Raw genomic sequence first — 24,047 nt, forward strand, 5'->3', positions numbered from 1 at the left:
TTGCATGAGACAAAACAAATAGTAAAAAAAAAAAAAAAAGGGTTGGTTTAAGACTGTGAGCATGCAATATATATAAAAAAATCTTGGCCTTTGGATGAAGAATTGAATTCTGTGACTAAGGGTCCCACAAGCGGGGTTACAATTACATTGTTTTCTTTTCTTATGGGAATTGAACAAATTTTGTGGGAGGAAGTTTAAAGTTTGAGCTTGTAAAAGGAAGAGGAGAAGAATAATGTAAGAGTGCACGAAGGGTTTGCGTGTTGGGCCAAAGGGTTTTGAGTACATGTATGTGAGTGAGCATTTGAGAGAGAAGCTGGGTGCCTCCCTAGGTAGATATGATTCCCTATATGGAGTAGGCACCAGCTTTTTTCCCCCCAGAATTTATGGTGGGTTTCATATAGGTAGACTCCTCCAACATTTACACTGTTTTTACTTCTAATTAGCCGAGCAAGTTATTAACTAATGCTTTCTTATCGGTGTTAGTATATACTTTGTGCATAGAGTCTAATATTATAAACATGGGATGATACTAGTCAATACAATGTCATTGAAGTATAGGGTCATGATGGAACTCTTGCAAAGTTATTTTATTTCAGCGAATAATATAATTATTGTTGAAATATAAAAATATAGAATTTAAGGATGTCACGAGATAAATCGTGTAAACTTCAAGGCAAATCTATGCATTTAACGGATGAACATCTTATTCTCTTTTCATCAATTTAATTAGCCGGATAATTTAGGTAATTAGAGGATAAAATTCTTGTCTGTCCCCAATTAATATTGAAGCAACAGAACAGTGAGAAGAAAGAAAAAGGAGGTGATCAAAGGAAGGAAAGGCACTAGATATGGAAAAAAGCCCTGACACTTAAGGTGAAAGCAGGGGGGAGGGGGGAAATACATTAAAGACAAGGTAAGGTGGGAGATATAAATAAATCAGCTATAAAAGAGGCCGTTTTAAAATAGATGGAATTGGTGTCACCCTTAAATCACCATTTTTGTCTTGTGGAGGAAGAACATAGATTCTGGCATGAGGTCATCATCAAATCTAGAGATATAATATAAATGCTAGCGTGTCCACCCAGCTTTCCAAGTGTTGCAGTAAATGCTTTATTTGGTCACACACTCATATCTATTCATATGCTTTTGAAACTCACTCATCCTCTCAACTGGCTAAATTCCACTGCACTCGATGCATCTTTGACTCTTCCTTGGAAAAAAGGAAGCAACAAAGCGAAACTTGGTGACGTCCCTTAGAAGACCTAATAGGAATCCACTTTGTTTTCAATTAAAAGCTGGGCATATGGGAACATCCATTTCAATATCAATACAAAAATGCATAATTCCTTCTTGAATTTTTTGAAGCAAATTATGTGATTTTCTTGATAATCAGGACATCTTCTCTTTGGCAGAAGAAATTGTTGTTTTTTTTTTTTTTAAAATCCACTTGCTATAATCCCCTCGATAGGCCTGCTTTTCCTACGCTTGCGTGAGGTTGCAAATGAGTAAAAAACCATCCAGTTTAATGTTCATTGTTTATGGCTTATTCAGTGAAGAGTTGGACTTGCTGTTAACTCATTTGAAATTGGAGTTCAACAAAGAGAATCTCTGGCCATACTGGAGGTGAGTGCTTTGTGTTCATTTTTCTACTCTTCAACCAGCAAAGGTTACGTGTTATATTCAGTTACCTTACTAACTCATTTTCCTACAGCATCATCTTTATTATAGGATGCATATGACAACCTCTTTCCCATCCTTCACCCCTAACCCTAACAATTTTTTTTAAAAAGAGAATATCTTATGTACAGTATAAATACAGCATGCTGCTGTATTACAATGGAAACAACATTTCCTGGGTACAGCTCATTGAATTCTCTTATTCTACCCGAAATCTACAACTGTAAGACCTCCAATCTTAGATTCAGTATGGAAGAGACATATTGAAGTTAGTAATTCTTGTATTTGAAATTCACTTGAACCACATAACGCATCCTAATCTGATCCACATTGTAGACTATGTACTCGTTGTATAGTAAAGCACCCTGCGAGAAGTATTCAGAAAATAACTTTTAACTTCCTTATAAATCAAAGTCACTAATTAAAAGTTGAAAAGGGATCCAAGCTTTGTTTTAATACGTGTTTGTAATACCACCTTATGGCCTTCTTGCTGTTTGGCTTTCCCAAGAGGAACAGTGACACCATCCTCAAGTGCCTTGGCACATGAGAGATCTGGAGCAGTTGAGCCGACTCCTTTTGTGCTGCGGTAATTAGATTTGCAGTTATGTGAGAAAGCAAATCATGAAAGATAATTGTGTTCTCTCTCCAAATAGCACTAAACAAAAAGCAAATCATATTTTAGCATACACCATTTTCACCTCAACAAGAAAAGGCAACAACCAATATTTGGTGATAAATTTGGAGGGTTTAAAGGTGAGCATACAAAGATATTCAAATCCAGTAATATAGAAATACTTTAAAATTTTACAGGGGTGTATTGAATTAAGATTGTGTTAAATTTTAAAAGAATTATTAAATTTGATGGAATTCAATGATTTTCTAAGATTTCTACATATTCCACTAGAATTTTAAATAGAGTTTTAAGGAAGTAGTAGGACTTTTTTTATAGATTTTGATTGACTTTGATGGAATTATAATGATTTTTATATATCCAATCAAAATTAATTTTAGAACCTAATTGAACAAATTAAAAGATTTTAAAGCCAAATGAAAACTGAAAAACAATGAGGGACTAAAAAGCAAAATGCATAATCTTCTCTAAAATTATTTTTTTTCTTCGGAATTATCGCTGCCGACATCATGACTATATATACTATTCTGATATTAAAATTCGATATAGATGAAATTGAAACAGTAGCTCTGCTTTTTCTTTCATTTTGATATTTTCCTATTTCTTTTCTTTGAACTCCGAAAAAATCTGTCAATATTTCTGATTAAATCTTCTTATTCCTAGTTATTCTATAGGAATAAATAGCTATTCCCTTCCTCCATAGAAAAAGAAGTCATAACATAAGACACAGAAATCTTTTTTGATTCAGATCAATTTGTATTGATATTTATACTTATATAAGATTTATAAGATTTATATATATATAATAAGATTGATGTATCTATTAGATCATGGCTTCATGTACCAAATATTTTCACATACAATATTTTTTTCCGACAATATGATGTAGAAGTAGAATAAGGATGAGAAAAATACTTTCATTTAAAGTTTTCTATTTATTTAATATTGTTTATATTGAATTTAATAATAGGAAAAGTCATTCTCTTTCTTCTTTTCTGATGACAGATATAAATATAAAGTAAATAAAAAACAATATTGGAGCCTGCAATGGCCAGCATCGTCGGTGGCCATCCCGCTCCCGTTAACCGCTATATTAAACGGATTTGGCAGTGGATACTTTATCCATTATTAGTAAAAAATGTATTTTAAATAAATCCGAAATTTGGATAGTTAAATATTCATGAGACCTTACCCGTTTAAGAGATACTTAAATAGGTATTTAAACGGATTTAGAATGGATACAGATAATAAAATTTTAAACGGATATCTATACAGTTAGTTTCAAATTCGCAGGTACCCGCTTCGCTTTCTATCTATTAAGGGATGTATTGAATTAAGACGGCTAGATTTTAAAAGATTATTGAAATCTTTGAGTTGGAGAATGGATTTGTTAATGACTCATTTATTCATACATAACACATATAAAATCCAACGAAATCAATAATTTTATAGAAACTTTCTAAATCGGCAATTTTTAAAATACCATCAAATTTTTATGAACTTTTAAAAAATCACAATTAAATATCATCAGATTTTTATAGATTTTATAAGAGTCTGAATTAAATACCATAAAATTTTAATGAATTCTAAAAGAATCTAGACTGAATACCATTAAAATTTTAAAATCTTTTAAAATTTAAAAGACTCCAATACACCTTTCTTAGTATTTCAACAATTCTACCAAGCAAATTAACTTCATTTCAGCAACCAGACAAGAACGAAGGAAATGTTCCACCAAAGAGTATTGAAACTAACCTTAGCTTCCCCTGCGGCAACTTATCAGCATCATAATTTGCATATAACTGCTCAGCCATATCCCCAAGCGCAACCTAAGAAGCACACAATTCAGCAGTTCTGTGAGAAACATTCAACTACAAGAAAGCTATGCATGTGCACGGTGCACCAATAGGGTTGAACAAGTAAGTCATAATAAAATCCATTTATAACCAGAAGAACAAATGCTAATTGATCTAAAACCTATACAAGCCCATCCTCTAGAAAGGCAGATAATTCCAAAATCTTCCCCAGAAAATTTACAGTTCGTGCAATTAAACAAAATATATCAATGGTAGAGAAAGTTATACTGCAAGCTCTAGCAGCCAACAATACATAACACATTTAATCTATGCATACGATTATCTGAAAATACTCTTAAGGCAGTTGGTTAACATAACTATACCTCACACAACAGTAAAACACCGGCTGAAGCAGCAGCTGTAGCATAGCAGTAATTTGCACTTTTTGAGAACATATCAGCAAAATAAACCCCCTTCCCAAACATGTAGCCTGTTACAGGTGCTTCTGGGGGTGCAATGCGCAAGCCTAGTAGTTTGTCAACAAAGAAGTTGCACTTTGCAGTTATTGAAGGGGAATTCATCTTAGACTTGCACGCATGAGCAAGCATGCAAGCACTTACACAGTGCAAGCAAAGGCACAGCATAAATTTGTCGGACTTTCAAAAAAAAGAAAAAAAAAAAAAAGAGCTCAGAAATATAACCTTGGGACAGAATGCCGGCCCAGTTCGTGAGGCGAGAACCATGCCATAAAAGCATTCTGTTTTTCACAGTCGAGAACTGCTCACAGGATTTAAAAGCAATTAAATTATGACACGTTATAAATGATAAGAGTAAGATTTAACTGGGTGCCATCCACAATGACAGAATCAATTCATGATAGTTGCAACTTATGTCAATAAAAGATCACCTTCTTGAAGCGTTGAGCTTCACCTTCTCTAAAGATCTCGAATATTTGAACAATATCAACAGTATATTGTGAGTGTGTTTTTGCATGTGTGTTCTGCATATACGTTGCAATCTGACCATAGAAAACAATGGAAATCAAACTAATGGCACAATTTCATACTTCAATGCCCTAATAGCACCTTCTTCCCGTCCCAAACCCCAAAAATACACGTTAAACTTTTTTTTTTTTTTAAAAAAAAAAGGAAAGGAAAAAAGTACCAAAAAAGAAAAGAAAAGAAAAGAAAAACCAATAAATGCTTTAGTTTTTTTAAGCTACTCAGAATACCATAGAAAATTCTTCAGAATCAACCTCAAGCGGTATCAGTTCACAGTGGAGGCGATTATAATGACAATACAGGTGATCTTCCTATAATAATAACATAAACTTAAATTAATACAAAAATAGGACAAGTAAAGTTTTGAAAGATTCTAAAGAACAGCAACAATTTGCAAGCATAGATAACTATTGACAAACTAGATCAAGACAGAATTACCTGCATTCCTGGTTCATCCTCTAACAACTTTGTCGCAACCTCAATCTCACCCAGGGCTTCAACCTTCAATAAAATACAAGGAGATCAGTGATATCTCTCCTAAATTAATGCAACTCAATTAACAACCATACATAATTTTGCTAATGCACTTTTTAACCAAAAAGAACATGTGCAGGATGATATCAACAAAACCCTTCATGATGATTTCATTAAGGCACACTATAGAATAACTTAGACCCACTTAGCCAAATCATACTCAAAAGAAACAAACAATTTTTTCCCTTTTCTGGTTAGTTATAGAAACAGAGATATTGAATTAAGGAAAAAGTGAATTACCATTTCTAATTTGTGTTTTAACTTCTGAGGAGTGTCAATGACAAAATCACCTGCCATAATCATTATTTTCAATAGAATACTTGCATAGAACAGAAAATATAGTACTGCCAGTCGCTATGTTCTGAAGGTTTCTCAGTTTCTGAAAGGCAGAGAGATATACAGAGAAAGAGAGGACTTACGCATTTTTTTAAAACCGAAGTCATGGGGAATAACAGTATAGAACTCACTGCAATGAAAATTTTCTATTAAAAATCAAAATTTCAGAAACTTCTTTAAGGCCATAGCCGCACAATCCAGCAGAGTCCACACAGTGTCAAATAGTCCGCTTATTCTTACCCGCTCAATTGCTCTAGTTGTGGCTTATTTGCTGTGCCAATTACATTGGCAATTCTCTTGAGGACTTCATAGCCCTGTGAATTTAAAGAACACTGAATCATTGGGTGACTAATGAAGAAGAAAAAGAACTAAGAAGATATGGTATCAAGGTCTGTGAAACTGTACACTAACATTGTAACTACCAATTATATTATATGCCAATAATGTCTAAAAGAATCCCAAGTGTCTTACAAGCTACAAGATAAAAATTTCAGAGCAAGTAATAGCATAACAGCTATAAGATCTATATATAGGACAGCATATCCAGTGCTCTAACTTCCCAAGCAAGAAACACCATTAATGAAAATTGCATCTCAGATCTTCAGTTTTGCAGTCAATATTTGCACAAAGAAGTGGCATCAAAATCAAAATCTACATCCCAAGCCTCTCTAGCATGTAAATGGAACCCTAAAGTGCAAAGTTTGCATGAATTTATTAGGAACAGCTATTTAAAGAATTTATCCTGATGTCATTCTCATTATAAGTAAAAGCGTGTCAGATATATGGCTGATTGTTGAATTGTACTTTGTGCAACTTCTGACTTAGCCCGGTGGTGGATGGATCTCTCAACTTGGGCATAACCCAAGTACAAAACCCCCAATCCCCACATATATAAACAAAAAAGAAATCTGAATTTTCTTTTAGAATCCATGAGTACTGAGTTAGATTCTGTCAATCATTATCATCACTTCAAACATACCTTCAATATTGTTGACTTGCTCAGCTTACCAAGTGGCAGTTTATCAGCATTATATCCTAAAAGGCAATATGCAAAACTACATGAATGAACTACTGGTGACAATGTCTAGAAGTAAAGAAACAGCTGGCATATATAATAAAGGGAATATAAATTAAATAAAGAACCATCCATGGAATACTAAGGTTTATACAAGCAAACTGAACATAATTGCACCTGCATGTTTGAATCATTTTAATGATGGGAGAACTAACCTATTTCCATCATTTGCTTCCTCATCATGCTCACATTGCATATAAGAGAGATAAATTTTGCAATACGTTGTTCAAGTTTTGTTTCCCGAGGTTGCATTGCAGAACTAGAGTCAAAACCTTCTTTGACCTGATAACAGTAATTGTATCTGAAAAACTGTGAGATCAGATTCAATAATTGGGTGGAATCTAAAACGTCCACAAACCACCCTTCCAATCAACTTGTTAAATTGGATACATTTCCCTCTTCATCAGTCCACAATGGAAAACTTGGATTCTTTTTATTTCAAAATCAAGAATTACAACAAAATATCACAAGCACTTGGAATTTTGAAAATATACAAAGTACGAAGACAACTCACCACTGGTTCTTTTCCCTTTTCACTGTAGTCCATTTCTAACCAGGTATAGCACTTGGGATGACATTTGAACTCCTTTCTTTCGGACCAGTTGTTCTTTGTCTTAGCATAAAACTTCTGTTCAAATTCATAAAGTGCAGTATCTCGAGAAGTGTAGGGACCAAATGTTTTATCTTGACCCCTTACTCCAACCCTTCCCCATCTATTGTAGACCATGAATCTACCACCATCATCAGATTCTGCAGAAATAATATAAATTAATTCCAATGTAATGTGAAGCAGTTCGTTAGGTACAGAACAACAATTTAAAATGGAAGTCCTGTTGTCAATATGAGAGCAACTCCAATATTCAATATCATATCTGACTTCCACATAAATTAAGGTGCTGCAATTTAAAGAAGTGAGAACTTACCTAGAAGTTGAATGACATAGAAGTTGTTATTGTTATTCCCAACATTTGTCTGATTCAGCATTGCATCGTACACATCATCGCCCTGAACCATCATTAAAGACGATTAAAAAAAATCAAGGTAGGAAGGGGACAATCCAGTGGTGACAAAATCTGATAACAACTCAATGACACAAACATATGCTGTTGTTAACCTGTTATTACTTTAAAAAAAAAAAAAAAAAAAAACAAGATGCTATTTGTTATGATTCAGTCCTCCAAAACTACAACTAATGGATTACAAGTAGCTATAAGAAAAGAAAGACTTGCCAGTTGGAAAACATGATATTCTGACTTTATCTGATCTGAAAGATATTGATCCAGCACAGCGGCGCCCTTCTTGGTCGCAGTTACAATTTTCTGTTTCTTATTGACAGCCTCCTCTTCTTTAACTGCAACCATACTAACAATCATAACCAAAATACCCAAAACAATGAAATATCAGAAACACCTAAAGATAAAAGAAACAAACGCACATATAATATCTTCGATTTTCTATTGGAAAACATCAGGATTGTAAAAAATGAGAAAACGAAAAGAGTGTAGAAAGAAAGCAAAGTTCAATTGTACCTTGAAGAGTGTCTAAAGAACTGTCATTGTCCGGCAAACCATTGCAAAGCCTCTCTATTAATTTCTTTTTGGTCCCGGTGGTGGAAACCCCTAGAAACTTCGCTTGTTCGCGTAATTGCTTAATATTCATTTCCTGGAATTTATCAGTGGCCTTAATTTTCTCTGCTCCGTTAGAAACTCCGTCTTGAGTGTCCCTGTCTCTTTTCCTGCCACCACTAGCTTCGACCGTGTCCGTCGATTGCTTGTTTTCCTGCGCCATAGCTGATTCTAGTCTCCGAAACTGCAAAATAAATCAGACAAACTAGAATTAAAATACTGCATAAATAAATTTGAAAAATATGCTGCGAGTCAGAGGCAGACCAGAGAGGGTTTGGTTCCGGTGGTGTCAAGTCCGCGTTTAGCCAGTTCAGCTCGACGTTCGTCGACTTTGAGCTTGTTTGCCATTTTTACTGAATCAAAAAGAAATGTAAAGAGAGTGAAGAGCGAACACAGCTTGGCTCAGATTTTCGTTTCCGCCAGAAGAGGGTTTTTAAAGAGGGTGGGAAATGGTGAGTTCAGCTGAAAGAAACGTCGTCGTATTGCTTGAATGGCCGTATTTTATTATTTGTTAATTTATTTTTTGTGACATTTTTAAGAAGCTTTTTGAGCACGATTTGGCGCCATGTGTCTTGACTTTCTCTCTGATTTGGGCCGGTTACCTCTGCGTCAAACTGAGCTTCGAACTATTCCCGAACAACTCGGTCCATTGACCATGTTTTTTTAATAGAAAAATATAATTTCTATTACCAGGTTCGGAAGAAAGAGCTTCTATGAATCCATTAAGGTTTAAACCTGGTACGACTCTAGTTTTAAATACAGAGATGAAGCAATAGGAGATTATAAGATGTTTTTTTCTTTCTGCTAAATGAATATATAATAAATTAATTATATACTAATTATTTTAATTATTGGAATACTGAAAGCTAATTTGAATATCATCACATTTTAAACCAACAAATAATAATGTTGTAAGAAATAAGAATACGGTCCTTACCTTTCGATATAAGCTCCTGATTTTGATAAGAAATGGTATTATTGATACCTTTGCAGATGATAAATTGTTGATTTTGACAAACCCTGCTTATTAAAGAGTTAATTTAAGTACAGAAAAATTTACCTCTCTTGTATGTAGCTGTAAACTCTTTATGTAAATAGTAATTAATAAAGAAAAAAAATCTGCACATGAATGTATAAAATTAAATTTGAATTTTTGACTGTTTTACATATTCATTTCTATAATTTTTCACCTTCAAATACAATAACAAGCGAAAAATTTCAATCAATCGTTAAATTTAAATTTAACGATTCAAATTGTATAATCACGATAAATAACAAGATGAATTCAATTTAATAAAAGTGAAAAAAATTGGTGATAAAGGAAATTATTTTGACTACTACCTAGAGACAGTACCTTTTCACTTACTGGCTCTTTGTCTGGAGAGTGCTAGAATTGGAGATTCCACCGCCAAACCTTAAAATCGCCGGGAAAGAAGCAAAGAGTTGCATTTCTTTTGTTTATGACTTAAACTTGCCAGAAGACAGAACTGAATAGCTGAATTTTCACCTCACTGTCATTAGATTATTGACACAACTTTCATCCTTTGTTTTTCCTTCCTTTTTCTATTATATATTATTATTCAACCAACCACTTCTGCCTCTAACCCGTCAAACACTAATTAAATATAAATGATGATCATTTGTCTCTTGTTAGATTACATATCCACGTTTTCACATAATTAAATTTTATCCATTATCTTTTTTTTTTTTTTTTACTATTAGATAAGGGATTTGAATTTGTATATTTTATCCAGCCATTTTTACCATTAGATTATGTTTTAGAGTGCGGAATTTTTCTTTGTATTTCAATTAAGCAGATTATGATTTCTTATTTTAAAAAAAAAAAAAAAGATTATAATTTAAATATAAAATTCCTAATTTTGGAAATCTAGAAACAAGCTCACAACTATAAGCTAAACCTAAACGGTTCTTTTCCGAGCCGAGCACAAACTGGAAAACTAGCACGACATCGTTTCAGCTGCAAAGCAAAATGGACTGAAAAGTTCAAATCCAACTGTTCCACAGGCCTGAAGTGTAAAGGCTGGTCGCATGGTTTGGGTTTGGGCCAGACAAAGCATGTTTGGATATTTTCGCCATATTGGAGTAAGTAATTTGTGAAATCACAAGTTGAGCGAGAAAACAGAAATGGCGGAAAGGCAATCGCTGGATCAGCAGCAACCGCGACAGATAGACCCCCCGCAGCTGCAATCACCATCGCAGCAGCAACAGCCTGCCAGAGAAGACATGCTCGAGTGCGTGACGGCGTTAGAGACTGCTTTGCTTCCGTGCTTACCCGCCAGAGAGCTCCAAGCCATTGATCGCTCTCCCCATCCCTCTCATCAGAGTCGGTAACCTAGTCCTTCTCCTTCTTTATTTTTTCTCTTTTCTGAATTATCATTAGATGTCAGTACTGGTGATTTGATAATTAGGTCAAATCAGATTAATAGAGTGATTTTTTAAAATAACTTATTAAAAAGTGTGTAGATTACTGTAACTCGTATGATTCTTATTGTTTTAGTTATCTTTTTAGAGGAAAAATGGGCGTGGTTAGGTATGAATATTTGTAGGATTGTATGATGGGCATATTTCTAGTATATTCTATTGTTAAATGTCGTCCTTTATAGTGTTTAAAGTGAATATCTCCATGAAAGCTTGCTCCTCGTTCGTCTTTGATATGTTGTTTTTAGTAAATTCATGGATAATAATTATCTTATGAGTCTAGATTAAAAACATATACTAATGACACATATATCATTTTAGATTGTTGTCTCTTGCAGCTGTACTTGATGATACTCACAGTTTTCGTCCCCATTTGTTAACAAAACTTGTGGGTGCTTCAAACAATTAAGCGCGCATTAACTGGGTATGTAGAAATGCAGGGATAGTATTGTAAATGCTCTCGATGAAATTGAGCTAATCATGTCCCATAGCTTTCGTGCCTTTCATTCCAACTCAAGCCTGTTAAAAATTGACTCCATACCTTCATTATTTTGCATATTTTTCAAGAGAACTATTAGGGGAACAGCTGAAAAAGAAGTGTCTGAGAGCAGATAAAAAGAAGCATTCAACGATTCTTCGATCTATGTCATATTAACCGATTCACCAACATTATTTCTTCAATAGTTGAATCTCCTTCATGGTACTCTTATTTTAGATTCTAAGTGCATCAAGATTTTTCGTCATTTCTTATATGGTGGCTTCTTTATCAGCCTTTTTATGACATTACATGTATGTGTCTTTTCGACTAACCAGATAATTTCAATAGTGTGGCTTGACGAGTGTTATATGGATTATATTACTACATTTGGATTGCGAAAAGTCCTTGCCTTTTGTAAATGAAAACTAAATAATAACACATGCTGAAAGAGGTGTACTATGTGATTCTTTCAGTTGATGTCGAGAGGCATGCGAGGGATTTCATGGAGGCTGCCAAGAAACTTCAACTCTATTTTATTGGTCTCCAACGTGAAGATCAACCAACTGTAGCTGAAACACTGAGAAAGGTAAACCATATATCGCTCACAAATTGCAATACATACGACATAATTTTCTTTGAATATTCTACAGTTTCGTTCAGACATTGGCCAAGTCACACTGTGTTGGGTGCATTTTTTGCATATTAACAGGAGATTGCTGTGATGGAAGAAGAATTGAAGATAAAGGATGAGATTATCAAGAAGCAAGAGAGACTGATCCAAGGATGGAGGAAGGAATTGAAAGACCAACTGGATAAACACAAAACTGAATTGGAGAGGGTGTAATGGGAGAGTAGTAGGCCTATAACTAACGATAACAGATCATGGCTGATAACATTCATTTAAACTAATTGTTTTTTGCTTGTGGCATTATTTTTTATTTGCTGCTTGTATAAAAATATTTGTAGAATTAAAAAGGCTATGAATCATGAGTTTGTACGCAATGGCGCCTGCAGGATCATCAATCTGTTCGGCTATCAGATTATGATTGTAATGATGCTGGTGATACTTTATCTGCTAGCACTGATGCAAATGAGACTACAGAGGGACTTGTCTTTCCATGTCCACTTATTTCCTTTTCTGCGACATTTGCTCAATCATTGCTGGGTGTCATATGGATTTTGAATAAGAAAATTGTATCGCTAATAATTGGATCTTGTTTACGATCACACATTTTAAGCAGTCAACAAACGCCACACCGATGATTAGGTTAACTGGGTTTTTAGCAAGTCGGAGTAGAAATTTTAGACAGGTCTAACGTTTATGGTTCTGGAGGGATATAATACGATTGATCAGTGGAAGACAGCATTTCCCTTGTTTGCAGGGGTGAAAAAATGATAGGTAGAACCTACTCTTTCACAAGGTTAGGAAGATAAATACACATTAATTCGTCAATTTACTATGCTGATCAATTTTAGAAGTGAATATAGAAATGAAGAGAGTTTTAGCTAAGATGATACACCACAACTCCTAAGCCTCCTTGTCAACTCAAAACAACAGACACACAAAGTAGTTACAAACTTAAACATTATAGTTTGAAGTTACTGATTGTAGTTTCTCCTATGAATAGCAAAAATCAGAAGCACCTTCAACTATTTCTTGGCATAGGTAATTAACATTGGATTTTGTTGTATCTTCAGACCCTGGAGTCCATGCATTGCAACTGTTGACTGCATCTCATCTCCGTACTCTACAAAGGCAATCCCTGGCTTTGTTTCCACCATCCTAACCTCCTTAAAACCAGTGTACTGCTGGAAAAACATTTGCAGCATCATTGGTGTTGTCTCATTGGGCAGATTTTGAATAAATAGTATGTTATTTGGAGGCGCTGGGGCCTCAGGAACCATAGATTTTGCACCACCTGGATAGGGTATTTGTGATAGCTGCACCAATTCGATAAGAGATAAGAATCATCATACTAAGTAATTTTCAGGACAAAGAAAAACGACAAATGCAAACTCCTAAGCTTCATTATGATTCAGAAAACAGGCAAAACTATTTTTAGTGCACAGAAGTGAAACTCCTCTAATTCTTAGAACTCTATGAAGGTGAATAATGAAAGTTCTTGTTCCTCTGAAAATTTCCATAAATTTTGAAAGATAATCAAGGTGAATGACTTTTTAGGTTGCAATTAAATCAATTTTTTTTCATAGAGATAAGAGTTTTCTTTGCAACTTAAAAATGATTTCTCTAGCCTCTTAAAGTTCATTCTGTTTAAATGTTTCCATATATCTGTACTGACATCATAATCATTAATTATTTAATAGAGAAATCTTGATCAAGGCACCCAGCTCTAATACCCATACCAAATACTCGGAAAGAATCTGGAAATTGTATTATTCCAAAGCCAGCAGGGAACATGCTTACCGGAGGTGTTGCACCATAGGGACCAGCATAACCAGCAGCCAGGCCCATCCCGACTTGATTAGCATCATGCTGCTCTTTCTTCTTTTTTCCTCCTGAATAAGTTAAACAATAACCACAAGGCACAAATTTTAGAAACAAGGAAACCTATCTACTACATCAGGAAAATAAATAACAGAACAGCCAATAAAATGTGGCACAAGCTGAACTAATATCAAGCCTATGAATCTACTCTTCCTCACCAGTATGTTAAAACTTAAAAACAATAGCTGTAACATTGTTGCTTCTGGTTTATGATACCGCCACCAAATGAATATATAATAGAACTTAAAATTCCTAATATACAAGCTTACTGTATATAAAGGGCCATGAATTCACCTTTTTCCTCATGCCTCTTTCTCTTTTCTCTTGGAACAAATGTACCATCAGCCTTTGCAATGATATCTGATTTTGTTTTTGCATATTGTATTCTCTGCAATAAATACATATTGGCATGAATATGAAGCAAGAGAGAGGGGTTTATACTCTACAATGGTTTATTCGAGGTATTAGAAGATGCTGACTAGACATGTGCATGAGCGTATAATAAAAAAACTTAACCCAATTAATTATACAAAAGAAGGCCCAAATGAAATGTTACTATCATGTTAACAATTAGTCCAAGTTCAGAAATGGTCTTTGAGTGAAAAAGAATATATAAATACATTAATTCAAAGATTTCTAAGTATACCTGAAAAATCCTAATTCATAGTTCTTTAACCGTTAGGTCCACTTTTAATTGAGCACAAAGTGAAAAATTAACTTAGTCTAACATATGGTTTGATCACTTCTCAGTTTCATAGATTAGGTCATAGGATCAAACCTCATTTTTTAGAGTTTGAGTTAGAACCCTTGACATGCCTTAACTGTATTTTCTTGTCATCCACAAACAAATAGAAATTGATGTTACTTTGTCCAATCTCCCCATGTATGTGTGTGAAATACGAATGCACCAAAATGCCCTAAACTTACAAAAGTTATTCCACTAAAGAATTACCTGCTCCATGTACTTACATCAAAGATAACTTTTATTTTTATAGATGTTTATCTGATGGAAGATTAATCGCAAGAAAGTTACCAATTTTTTTGAATATATATATATATATATATATATATATATATGACAGAGTGAAACAACACACCCTTTTATCTAGAGGATCAAACTCTGTTAGTCTTTTGACTTTAACATACAGGCAGCACCCAACCAAAGGACATTCAGAGAAACTCTTATTCCTCCCCAGAAATCTGAGGCAGAAATAATTCATTTGGGTTTTCTTATCATATACCAAATTACTTAAGTCAACAAATTAACAAATTTTCCATCAGTAACTTCAATAACTTAATTAAATTTATAACTAATAGCCAAAAAGGTTAAATCCAAATAATACACAAGCAGACACTACCAGATGCCACAGTTCCAAAAATATTAATTGCAAATTTGTTGAAACTATATCAAGAAATTGGGACTTAGCAGAGAGGTTTGAACTTCAACTGAAGAAAAATAATTCTTTAACAAAGAAAAAAAAAAAAAAAAAAAAAGGACAAAGCATACCATGGGCTTGTCATAAAACGGGAAAGCCTGCATTTGCCTCATAGCATTGTTAGCTGATTGAACATCCTCGAAAACAACCCAAGCTTGCCCTTTATGTTTCAGCGTCTTGAATGCTAATATCTCCAATATCTTCCCGAATTGCGAGAAAACCGCGTGCAACGATTTCTTCAATTCTAAAGCAGCAATTTTAAATCAAACATTATCTCATACAGTCAAACGACAGTAAACAAATCGATGTCACTAAAAAGCATGAGAGGTAATTACCGTCGAGTTTAATTTTCTCATTGAGGTTGTTGATGTAAATGGTATTGTTCGGAGAGATATCTGCGCCTGCGTTCACATTATTCACATCCGCTACATTCTTTTGCTCTAGTAACGCCATGATTGCGGACTCGAGCTAAACGCCGGGTTCTTTATCGGATGGTGGCAAACCAAAGGGGTTTTAGCGATCTTCCGAGGGATTTTGGCTGCAAAATAGTGGCCGGATAAAAGCCCTAATTGACAGAAGAAGAAGAAGGGAAGACATCCAGATAGGTGAATACTGGATTTTGGATTTTCATATGTATGTTGGGCTAATAGAGTTTTGTTGGGCTTTTTTTTTTTTTTTTGAACCGTATTGGTCGTCACTCACTTGTGCTGCGCTTGGTCTACACTTGCCGTAATCCCTCTCCTTCTCCACTCTAAAAATATAATCAAGAAATTATTTATATTAGTAGAAATGGTGTATCTATCTGAAATTATGGCAAATGATGCAAAAATATGTATTTTTTGACATTGTACTTAATTAAAATAATTAATTAACAAATACATTTTTTGGTCAAAATATATATAGAAGCATTTTTTATAATGTAATAAAAAAAATTAACATTCTTTTGTATATACCTTATAATCATTTTTCAGTTGCAATTGGACAATAATAGCAACATAAATTATTTCTGAAAAATTTTCCTCAAAAATACGGTACTCCAATATAAATTAGGGGTACTAAATTATTATTTTTATTGTTTTATTCAAATAATAATAACTTAATGATACCCAATACCATTTTTGCACGCTCAAATGTAGATTATATTTGTTAATTAACAGAAAAATTGTCTCTACACTCTATAGTCAAAAGTACAAATTTAAAAAAAAAATATTTAGGGGTGAAATTCTATATATGGTGAATTTGAGAGAATCGTTATTAATTATTAAAAACAAAAAGAAAAACGCATTTTTATTAATTATTAATTGTATATAAATACAAACACATAATCTGACTATCTATATAGAAAATGTACAAACATGCATTATTATTTATAAGTTTTGAATCCTTTTCGTTAGTTCTTACACATATAATGTTTGCTTTTATTGCAGACTGTCTCCCTCGTTCTGACATAAGTAATTCCTCACTACCAATTTTTTTTATATTTTCTATGCGCCCAACAGAGAAAAAAAAAAAAAAAACAAAGGTTTGAGATTGAGATGGGTAACGGTAACAGTGAACTGTAAAGCTGCAAAGCCAAGTTGGTGATGGATATGAAATGAATCCATCCAGCTGAGCTAGCTGGCCTTATCAATTGCATCGTTACTTGAAACCATTCACTGCTAACAACAACACAGACATATGCCAAAGTAAACAAAACAAGAAAATTAGTAAAGTTGGAAATTAAATATATGCTGATCTCAAATAAATCAAATATTATTATGTAATTAAAAAATTATCATATAAAATTAAAAGAATGAGTATTTTAACAACCCAACATGACATGACAACAAAGCAAAGGAATTCTGTTGCCAACTTGTCTTTTAAACAAATACAATAATAATCATAGCTAAATTAGAATTTAAGTGCTCACTTTTTCAAACTATACAGGAACATAGTATAATAAGAAACCTGAAAAAACAAAAAAAAAAAAAAAAAAAAAAAAGAAAGATACACAGCTACATACATTATACATCTGGATGCTGAAAGCGAAACAAGCCAGCCTGTAGTATACTACCGAATTAGACAACGCTCAGTTTTAAAATTCAAGAAAGAGGGCTCAACTTGTTCCTTGACTCTTGACTTGCTTGGAACTCTCTTAGACCTTTCACGAGCCTAATGGTCAGATCATACAGAAGCCGCCTATTTCATTCAACCAATTCGTGCCACGTGGATGTCTTATTTCATCTTACTGGTGCTCTTTCAATCATTAACCTTTTCTTCCAGACACCGCACTCACGACGACCTTTCCTCGTTTAAAGGTTCTTGTTCATCCAATGCTTTGATATTTTTTTTTTTTTCATTTTGAATCTTTCATACAAGACAAAGTCTGTGAGCTCACGCTTTCTCTTTCTCAATCGTGCGATCATTTTTTTTATTCTGTAATCACCGTTGATTAAGCAGAACAAGTCAAAAAAGTTACTATGCAATGACGACCACGTGGAAAGCAAAGAGAGGGTCCGATACGTAAATCCGCAAGCAACTCGGCTTCTCTCCTTCTATAAAAGCCCATGAGCCCTTGCAACATAAACCATAAGAAGCTTTCCTAGAGGAAGAAAGAGCCTACACATTCTGAAAGCGGAGCAGAGGTTTCCTTAGCTGCTGTGGAAAGGTTTTCTTAGAGAAGAAGAAAAAGTTTCTCAGCAGCTTGAAAATTTCTCAAAAAACTGTAAAAACCTCTCTCAGTTTTTCTATTTCAATCGCAATGGCTCGCTCTTTCTCAAACGCAAAGGTTCTTTCTGCTTTGATCACCAAAGCAATCAACAGCCGAGGATTTTCAGCTGCTGCGCCACAAGCCGGAGCTGCTGCAAGAAGTGGCGTTGTGGTCAAGAAAACGAGAGAGGAGATGGCTCGATCCACCGAGAAGACCTCTTGGGTTCCAGATCCCCGTACCGGATGCTACAGACCGGAGAACGTCGCAGAGGAGATTGATGCGGCCGAATTAAGAGCTATGCTTCTGAAGAAAAACTGAATTTGACTGCCAATAGATTTTTCCTATCAATGAAGGATGGAAGCGAGGTAGTCTTCAATTCGACTGCCAAGAATCGGCCATGCAGGCCTTGAGTTTCTTGTGCTTTACTAGCTGAATAGCTGTGGGCTGTGGTGGCTGCTCTGTCCTCTCTGTTTTTAGGGACAATAAGAAGAATGTTTACGTAGTAATTTTCCTTTCTATATAAATGGAAATAATTTATGAATTCATGTTTTCTATATTCTAAATTTTAAATTCGAATATGTTAAGATGGAAGGTTATGGCATCTAATAATTATGGCAAAATTAGTATTTAAGCTCATAATAAAAAATATTACTCTCTCCCTGTACTTCTCATTTTCATTTGTGGTTTTAAGAAAATGAATAAATATTAATTAATCAATGAGTATTGTGTACAATTTTTTACAATATCTATCTTACTGTATAACTTTTCTTTCTTTCTCAATAATTTTAATGGTGCATCTTAATTTTAGTTATTAATTAATTGATAAAGAACGTCGATTTTAAGCAATTAAGTGACGGAAATAACTTTTTTTTTAAAAAATATATATAATGAATAATTTAGTCAAATTAAAAAATTATTTTATTTTAATTTAAGTAATTTTAATTAACATTTCTAAAATAATTTAGTATAACAAAATAAAAAACATTAATATATATTACTCAAAATATAAATAGTTTAAGATTTTATAACAAAATCAACGGTAACTTATGAATATAATTAAATAAAAGTAAAATTTGAAAACTATTTTTTATTATTTCTTAATGTACACCGACAATTCTAAAATGTTTTTTATTTTAGGACAAGAGGAAATCATTTCTAATATCACATCTGATAATATTGTAAATTAAATAAGCAAATAATATTAAACTAACAAATAAATTCAACCTGAATTTTTGTTACATAAAATAAAATTAAGAATGTTTTTTTATTATCAATTAAAATTTAGACACAGCAAAGTGCAACTCGTAAGTTGAACAAGGAGAAGTGAAACTAGCCTAGTGCTTGCTCGAATTACCATTGACCCAATTAATGTCGATGGCTGATGTCACGTTATTGAGGTCATCCGCGGCAGCCGGCTGTAAAGCACTTGCTAGAGCACCGACGTCGGCTTTAACTTGTTCAAAGCCGCTTGCTAAATGTTAATCACATATTATTGCTAAATAGTGGTTAAACTGTTACTATTTATAAGATGGTTTTCCAATTTATTTTTCTTTACTATTATTATTATTATTATTCCCTATGTAGTCTTCTTTTCCTTTTTCGTGAAGCAAGTAAATCTAAATTTAGGTGGAAAAGAAATTAAAAGAGAACGGCCATAAACATATTTAAGGAAAGAATAGCACGTGGCAAGCAAAGAGTGGTCCGGAAAACGATTTTGACGGGGTCTAATTAACCCTAGGATACCTGCGGATACTGGTTTTTCCACCTCCCTCTATATAACGCTATCGAGCCCTCCGCTCCCAGACCAACAAGAAGCTTTCATAGAGGGAGGAGGAGTCTATAGACTGTAAAGACTTTTCCTTTAGCTACTGCGGAAAGGATTCTTTGAACAGAAGAGAAAAGTTTCCGCAGTAGTTTTGATAATATCTAGCTTTAAATATTATCTCTCCGTATTTGAATCGCAAAATGGCTCGCTCTTTCTCCAACGCTAAGGTTGTTTCTGCTTTGGTCACCAAAGCAATTAACAGACGAGGATTTTCTGGGGCAGCAGCGCCAACTGCAGCACCACAAGGAGCTGCTGCCAGAAGCGGCGCAATGGTAAAGAAATCAGGAGAGCAGACGGTTGGATCCACCGATAAGATTTCCTGGGTTCCAGATCCCCGTACCGGATGCTATAGACCGGAGAACGTCAACGAGGAGATTGATGCCGCCGAGTTAAGGGCTACGCTTTTGAAGAGGCACTGAACAAACAAATTTATGCTACTTTTCTAGGCAAAAAAAAAAAAAAAAGGGGTGGGGGGGCTGGGGCTGGGGCTGGGGTAAAACGCGTAAAGAAGGAAGCGGCCGGGCCGGCCTAGGGTTCTTTCGCGCGCGTAAATTTATAATATTTGTTGTCGCTCTTCTTTCGTCTCTGTTTCTGGGGACAAGTTTTCTTCTTATAAAATTTGAATTACTAATTTTTCAATTCAGATTGGTTATCATGTTCTCTTTCTTTTTCTTTTCCAAGTCACTAAATTCAATTGCTGCTCTTTGGTCTTTGTTACAGAATCCCAATTATTATTATTAGAAAGATATAAATGTGAACATATAAGGAAGAAGGGTCGATACTAATTTATAATTATTTTGTAAAAAAATCTTATAAAGTAATATTTGAATAAATTATACATTAAAGTGGAAGAGACGTGTGAATGTAGATGGATAGATGCGGTGAACTGTTAAAGAAAAGTAAAATACGCAACGCAAGTTGGGCACTTGGAAGAGTCGGGTCAGCGTCAGCTGTATATACTTGGTTGTGAATTGCCCTAATTGACTCGTTCAGGATTAAAAATAAAAACTCAATTTCAATGCTAACTCTCTTCTAGACGTATCGTTTTTTTTTTTCCTTCAGAACAATCTGAAAATGACATGATCTAGTATTTTAAACAAAAATGTAATTTAGGCGTTTTTGGGTTTTGCATTATCTAATAATGGGACAAAAGAAAGGATTTTTTTTATCGAAAAAAATAAAGTTATAATCATTGGCAAGTTATTTGAATAACAATAAAACATTGATTGAGAGGCCTAAATACAAAATACAACCACAGATTGATTGTTGTTATACCTGACCCCGCAAAAATATATAAATAAATAATAAATGGGTTGATTTTTATATTTAAAATCAATTTTAACAAAATAATGTAGAAAAATCTATTAATCTGTGTCTGATAGAAAATGCTCTGGGTTCTCCATTAGCTTTCGCACCAACCATTGTCAATTTCAGTTTTGTGACAGAGGATAACACTGACAAGCAAATTTAAGATTTATTTTCCACATGTTATCGAAATTCAAGAAAACAAAAAATAATACCACAATTTTTCCGCTCCACATCCAATTAAGTTAGATTTTACTTTTAGCCTGTGGCTGAAGACGCAGATACAAAGGAGACAGTTTGATCACTCACCCAGCAGCATATTCCAGGCGGCAAAAGAATTCATGAGAATAGAGGAAATTGGAATAACATTGAGAGCGATGAAGATGCTAATCTTTAGAATGCTCGATCAGCAAACGTCGTGAGAAAACAAACAAAATTTGGCATTTCCAGGAAAAGTGACATCTTTTTGCGTGCATGGTGAAAAAAGAATGAAAGAAACGAACGTGTTTTGACTGCAAACCAGAGAAGTAATAGAAAGAAAGAAAGAAAGAACAAAAAAATGTGTTCTGGATAAATTGACTCGAAAGCAGTATAAGGATGACAAGCAAAAGAATTGGATAAATTAATTCCATCTCAACCAGTATCAGCAGCAATTTCCTAATGATGTTATTCAAAAACATCCCTACTTTGGCTTGGTATCCTTCACAACACCATGTCGTAGTAAAAGAAGATAAACTCCAGCATAAAATAGCAGATGCTACTAATTGAATGGCCAAAATGGTCCCTCACAAAGATGGAACAAGTTCCAATTTCCCTATCCCAACAAAGTTCCCCACAAAAGATCTCACTGGCAAAACAAAATCTTCTCTCAGGTTCACAATAATAGGTGAAGGTAAACAAATGGTATTTATTCTAGTTCTTTGTTCAGACAACAGGGAAGGGGTGTACTCTCAGCCAAAATCCCTGGTTTGAATAAGAGATCACAGAAACTTTAACAATTGCACCGACCTAAATCCAGCCATCAAATTTTATGCCAGCCCAGCGTCCAATAGCTCCATTCAAATTAGTCATCCAAACATCTCCAACCTCACTCTCCAAATGCACCAAGCCCCTATTAACCTAATTAACCGTTTCTTGGCCCATGCAAGGTAATTCAAAATTAACCCCATAATAATTTTGAAATCTACCTTGTAAAATGCAATCTCTGACTAAGGGTGTATGATCATGGTAAAACTTTTCATCACTAGTTTAAGAAAGTATAATTTCAGAGATTTTAAATTACAGCCATCAAGTTCTCTTTATAGCTTATGGAAATTTCATTGTCAAACTGCGTTCTATTCTCACCCATCAATAATCATTTGATATCAACTTATAACCTTCATGCTAACATCTCAAAACACTAAAGCTTATAGCTTGTAAATATTTCCATGCATTAGTTTGCCTCCCATTTTGAACTCTGGATAGCTGTAACACTGTTAGTGACTCAGTATCTGATAGTATATGGTGTGAGAATATATATTTCTTTTCCAACTTAAAACTAATTTTACAAAATCTATGTGTGGAAAATTGAACCCTGGAGTTCTATTGCATCTTAATGCAACAATGTTAGGCATCAGGAAGATAACATAATGACATCAGCAGGGTAGTACTGTAGTTAAAGTGACATCAAGAGAACTGAAAATGAAGACTTAATCAAGAACTGTGATTAAGTTGAATGTTTATACTCATGTACTAAAAGAGTCGGAACATCACAAGGGAAAAGCAATTAAGGAAATTAATTCTAGGAAACTCAATTCCATAATATTTAGAAATGGAGAGATGCAATTCATCCAGTTTTCTCGGTAGTGATTTTGGAATTGGCTAGATACCAAACCTGTTCACCTCACTTGATTTATGTCAAACTCAAAAATGCGTTTTTAAGAACAATTTTCATTAAAATAGATTAACATAAAGAGTTAGCAAGAGATTAACACAGTAGATAAGGAAAATAGGAAATGATCTGCTGCATAATGTCTAAACACTACAATAGGTTTACCTTGTATCAAGATTAGCATTCCACAATTATTTGAAAGTCAAATGATAAGCAAGCTTCTACTATGGATATAGCAAACAAAATTCAGGAATTTTAATATCATTTCCCACTTATGCAAGAAGTTATCTAATTGAGTTTACTGAGACATATCAAAACATCAGCTGAGCTGTATAATATGATGCTCAAATAGATCAGCTGAAAATGATACCGTAACAAACCAATTATGAAATGGATGAATGCTTATCCCCAAAGCAAATGAATGACTCATTGGCTTATCTTACCTCCAAATATTTTCAAAAGATTATTGTGGCAACTGGTATAGCTAATCTAATAGCCATAAAATGGATTTCATTGGATATTTATTTAAAAGTTACGTAAGTAATGAAATTGATCTAGGCGCGCCTTTAATAACTATGGTTACCTCCAAATATTTTCAAAAGGTTATCATGGCAACTGTTTTAGCTAATCTAATAGCCATAATTTAAATGCATCTCATTGGATATCTACTTCAAAGGTATATGAGTAATGAACTTGATCTAGCCATAGCATGGAACCTATATGTATCCAAGAGCAATTATGATGAATCAAATTCCGAGTTGCACCAGAGTAAAGTTAAACACTCAACTAAAATGCAATGTATATTTCCTATTTCCCATCATCTT

The 24,047-nt window shown here is 34.0% G+C and overlaps 5 protein-coding genes across 9 annotated transcripts; 3 read left to right on the forward strand and 2 right to left on the reverse strand.

The window, feature by feature from the left end:
• Nucleotides 1–1,652: 1,652 nt before the first annotated feature.
• Nucleotides 1,653–9,092, reverse strand: PARP2 (poly(ADP-ribose) polymerase). Of its 5 annotated transcripts, none has more exons than XM_012227400.4 (18): nucleotides 8,940–9,092; nucleotides 8,580–8,859; nucleotides 8,280–8,401; nucleotides 7,974–8,055; nucleotides 7,565–7,800; nucleotides 7,206–7,332; nucleotides 6,955–7,010; nucleotides 6,216–6,289; nucleotides 6,059–6,105; nucleotides 5,880–5,929; nucleotides 5,544–5,606; nucleotides 5,360–5,416; nucleotides 5,012–5,122; nucleotides 4,806–4,881; nucleotides 4,488–4,630; nucleotides 4,064–4,137; nucleotides 2,153–2,258; nucleotides 1,653–2,042 (listed from the first exon to the last, which is right to left on the reverse strand). In XM_012227400.4, exons 1-18 carry the CDS (start codon nucleotides 9,021–9,023, stop codon nucleotides 1,947–1,949), a joined length of 1,884 nt encoding a protein of 627 aa, XP_012082790.1. In that variant the 5' UTR covers nucleotides 9,024–9,092; the 3' UTR covers nucleotides 1,653–1,946. The 5 variants fall into 5 exon arrangements, with proteins under 5 accessions (XP_012082790.1, XP_012082789.1, XP_012082792.1 ...); XM_012227399.4 differs by having other exon boundaries at nucleotides 5,336–5,416; XM_012227402.4 differs by lacking the exon at nucleotides 5,360–5,416.
• A 1,685-nt stretch (nucleotides 9,093–10,777) lies between these two features.
• Nucleotides 10,778–12,594, forward strand: LOC105642541 (mediator of RNA polymerase II transcription subunit-like protein). The gene is made up of 3 exons (XM_012227404.4): nucleotides 10,778–11,019; nucleotides 12,066–12,178; nucleotides 12,302–12,594. Exons 1-3 carry the CDS (start codon nucleotides 10,821–10,823, stop codon nucleotides 12,434–12,436), a joined length of 447 nt encoding a protein of 148 aa, XP_012082794.1. The 5' UTR covers nucleotides 10,778–10,820; the 3' UTR covers nucleotides 12,437–12,594.
• Nucleotides 12,595–13,027: 433 nt separating this feature from the next.
• Nucleotides 13,028–16,161, reverse strand: U1A (spliceosomal protein U1A). The gene is made up of 5 exons (XM_012227405.4): nucleotides 15,870–16,161; nucleotides 15,606–15,778; nucleotides 14,393–14,486; nucleotides 14,018–14,109; nucleotides 13,028–13,533 (listed from the first exon to the last, which is right to left on the reverse strand). Exons 1-5 carry the CDS (start codon nucleotides 15,985–15,987, stop codon nucleotides 13,243–13,245), a joined length of 768 nt encoding a protein of 255 aa, XP_012082795.1. The 5' UTR covers nucleotides 15,988–16,161; the 3' UTR covers nucleotides 13,028–13,242.
• A 1,927-nt stretch (nucleotides 16,162–18,088) lies between these two features.
• LEA-5 (indole-3-acetic acid-induced protein ARG2) lies at nucleotides 18,089–18,764 on the forward strand. Its single transcript, XM_012227406.4, has one exon. It carries the CDS (start codon nucleotides 18,275–18,277, stop codon nucleotides 18,539–18,541), a length of 267 nt encoding a protein of 88 aa, XP_012082796.1. The 5' UTR covers nucleotides 18,089–18,274; the 3' UTR covers nucleotides 18,542–18,764.
• A 1,219-nt stretch (nucleotides 18,765–19,983) lies between these two features.
• On the forward strand, nucleotides 19,984–20,691 carry LOC105642544 (indole-3-acetic acid-induced protein ARG2). Its single transcript, XM_012227407.4, has one exon. It carries the CDS (start codon nucleotides 20,189–20,191, stop codon nucleotides 20,465–20,467), a length of 279 nt encoding a protein of 92 aa, XP_012082797.1. The 5' UTR covers nucleotides 19,984–20,188; the 3' UTR covers nucleotides 20,468–20,691.
• Nucleotides 20,692–24,047: the final 3,356 nt, after the last annotated feature.

Source organism: Jatropha curcas, chromosome 5 (assembly GCF_041381405.1).
Source record: "Jatropha curcas cultivar XTBG-Jc1 chromosome 5, XTBG_Jcur_1.0, whole genome shotgun sequence".
NCBI classification, from domain to species: Eukaryota; Viridiplantae; Streptophyta; class Magnoliopsida; order Malpighiales; family Euphorbiaceae; genus Jatropha; species Jatropha curcas.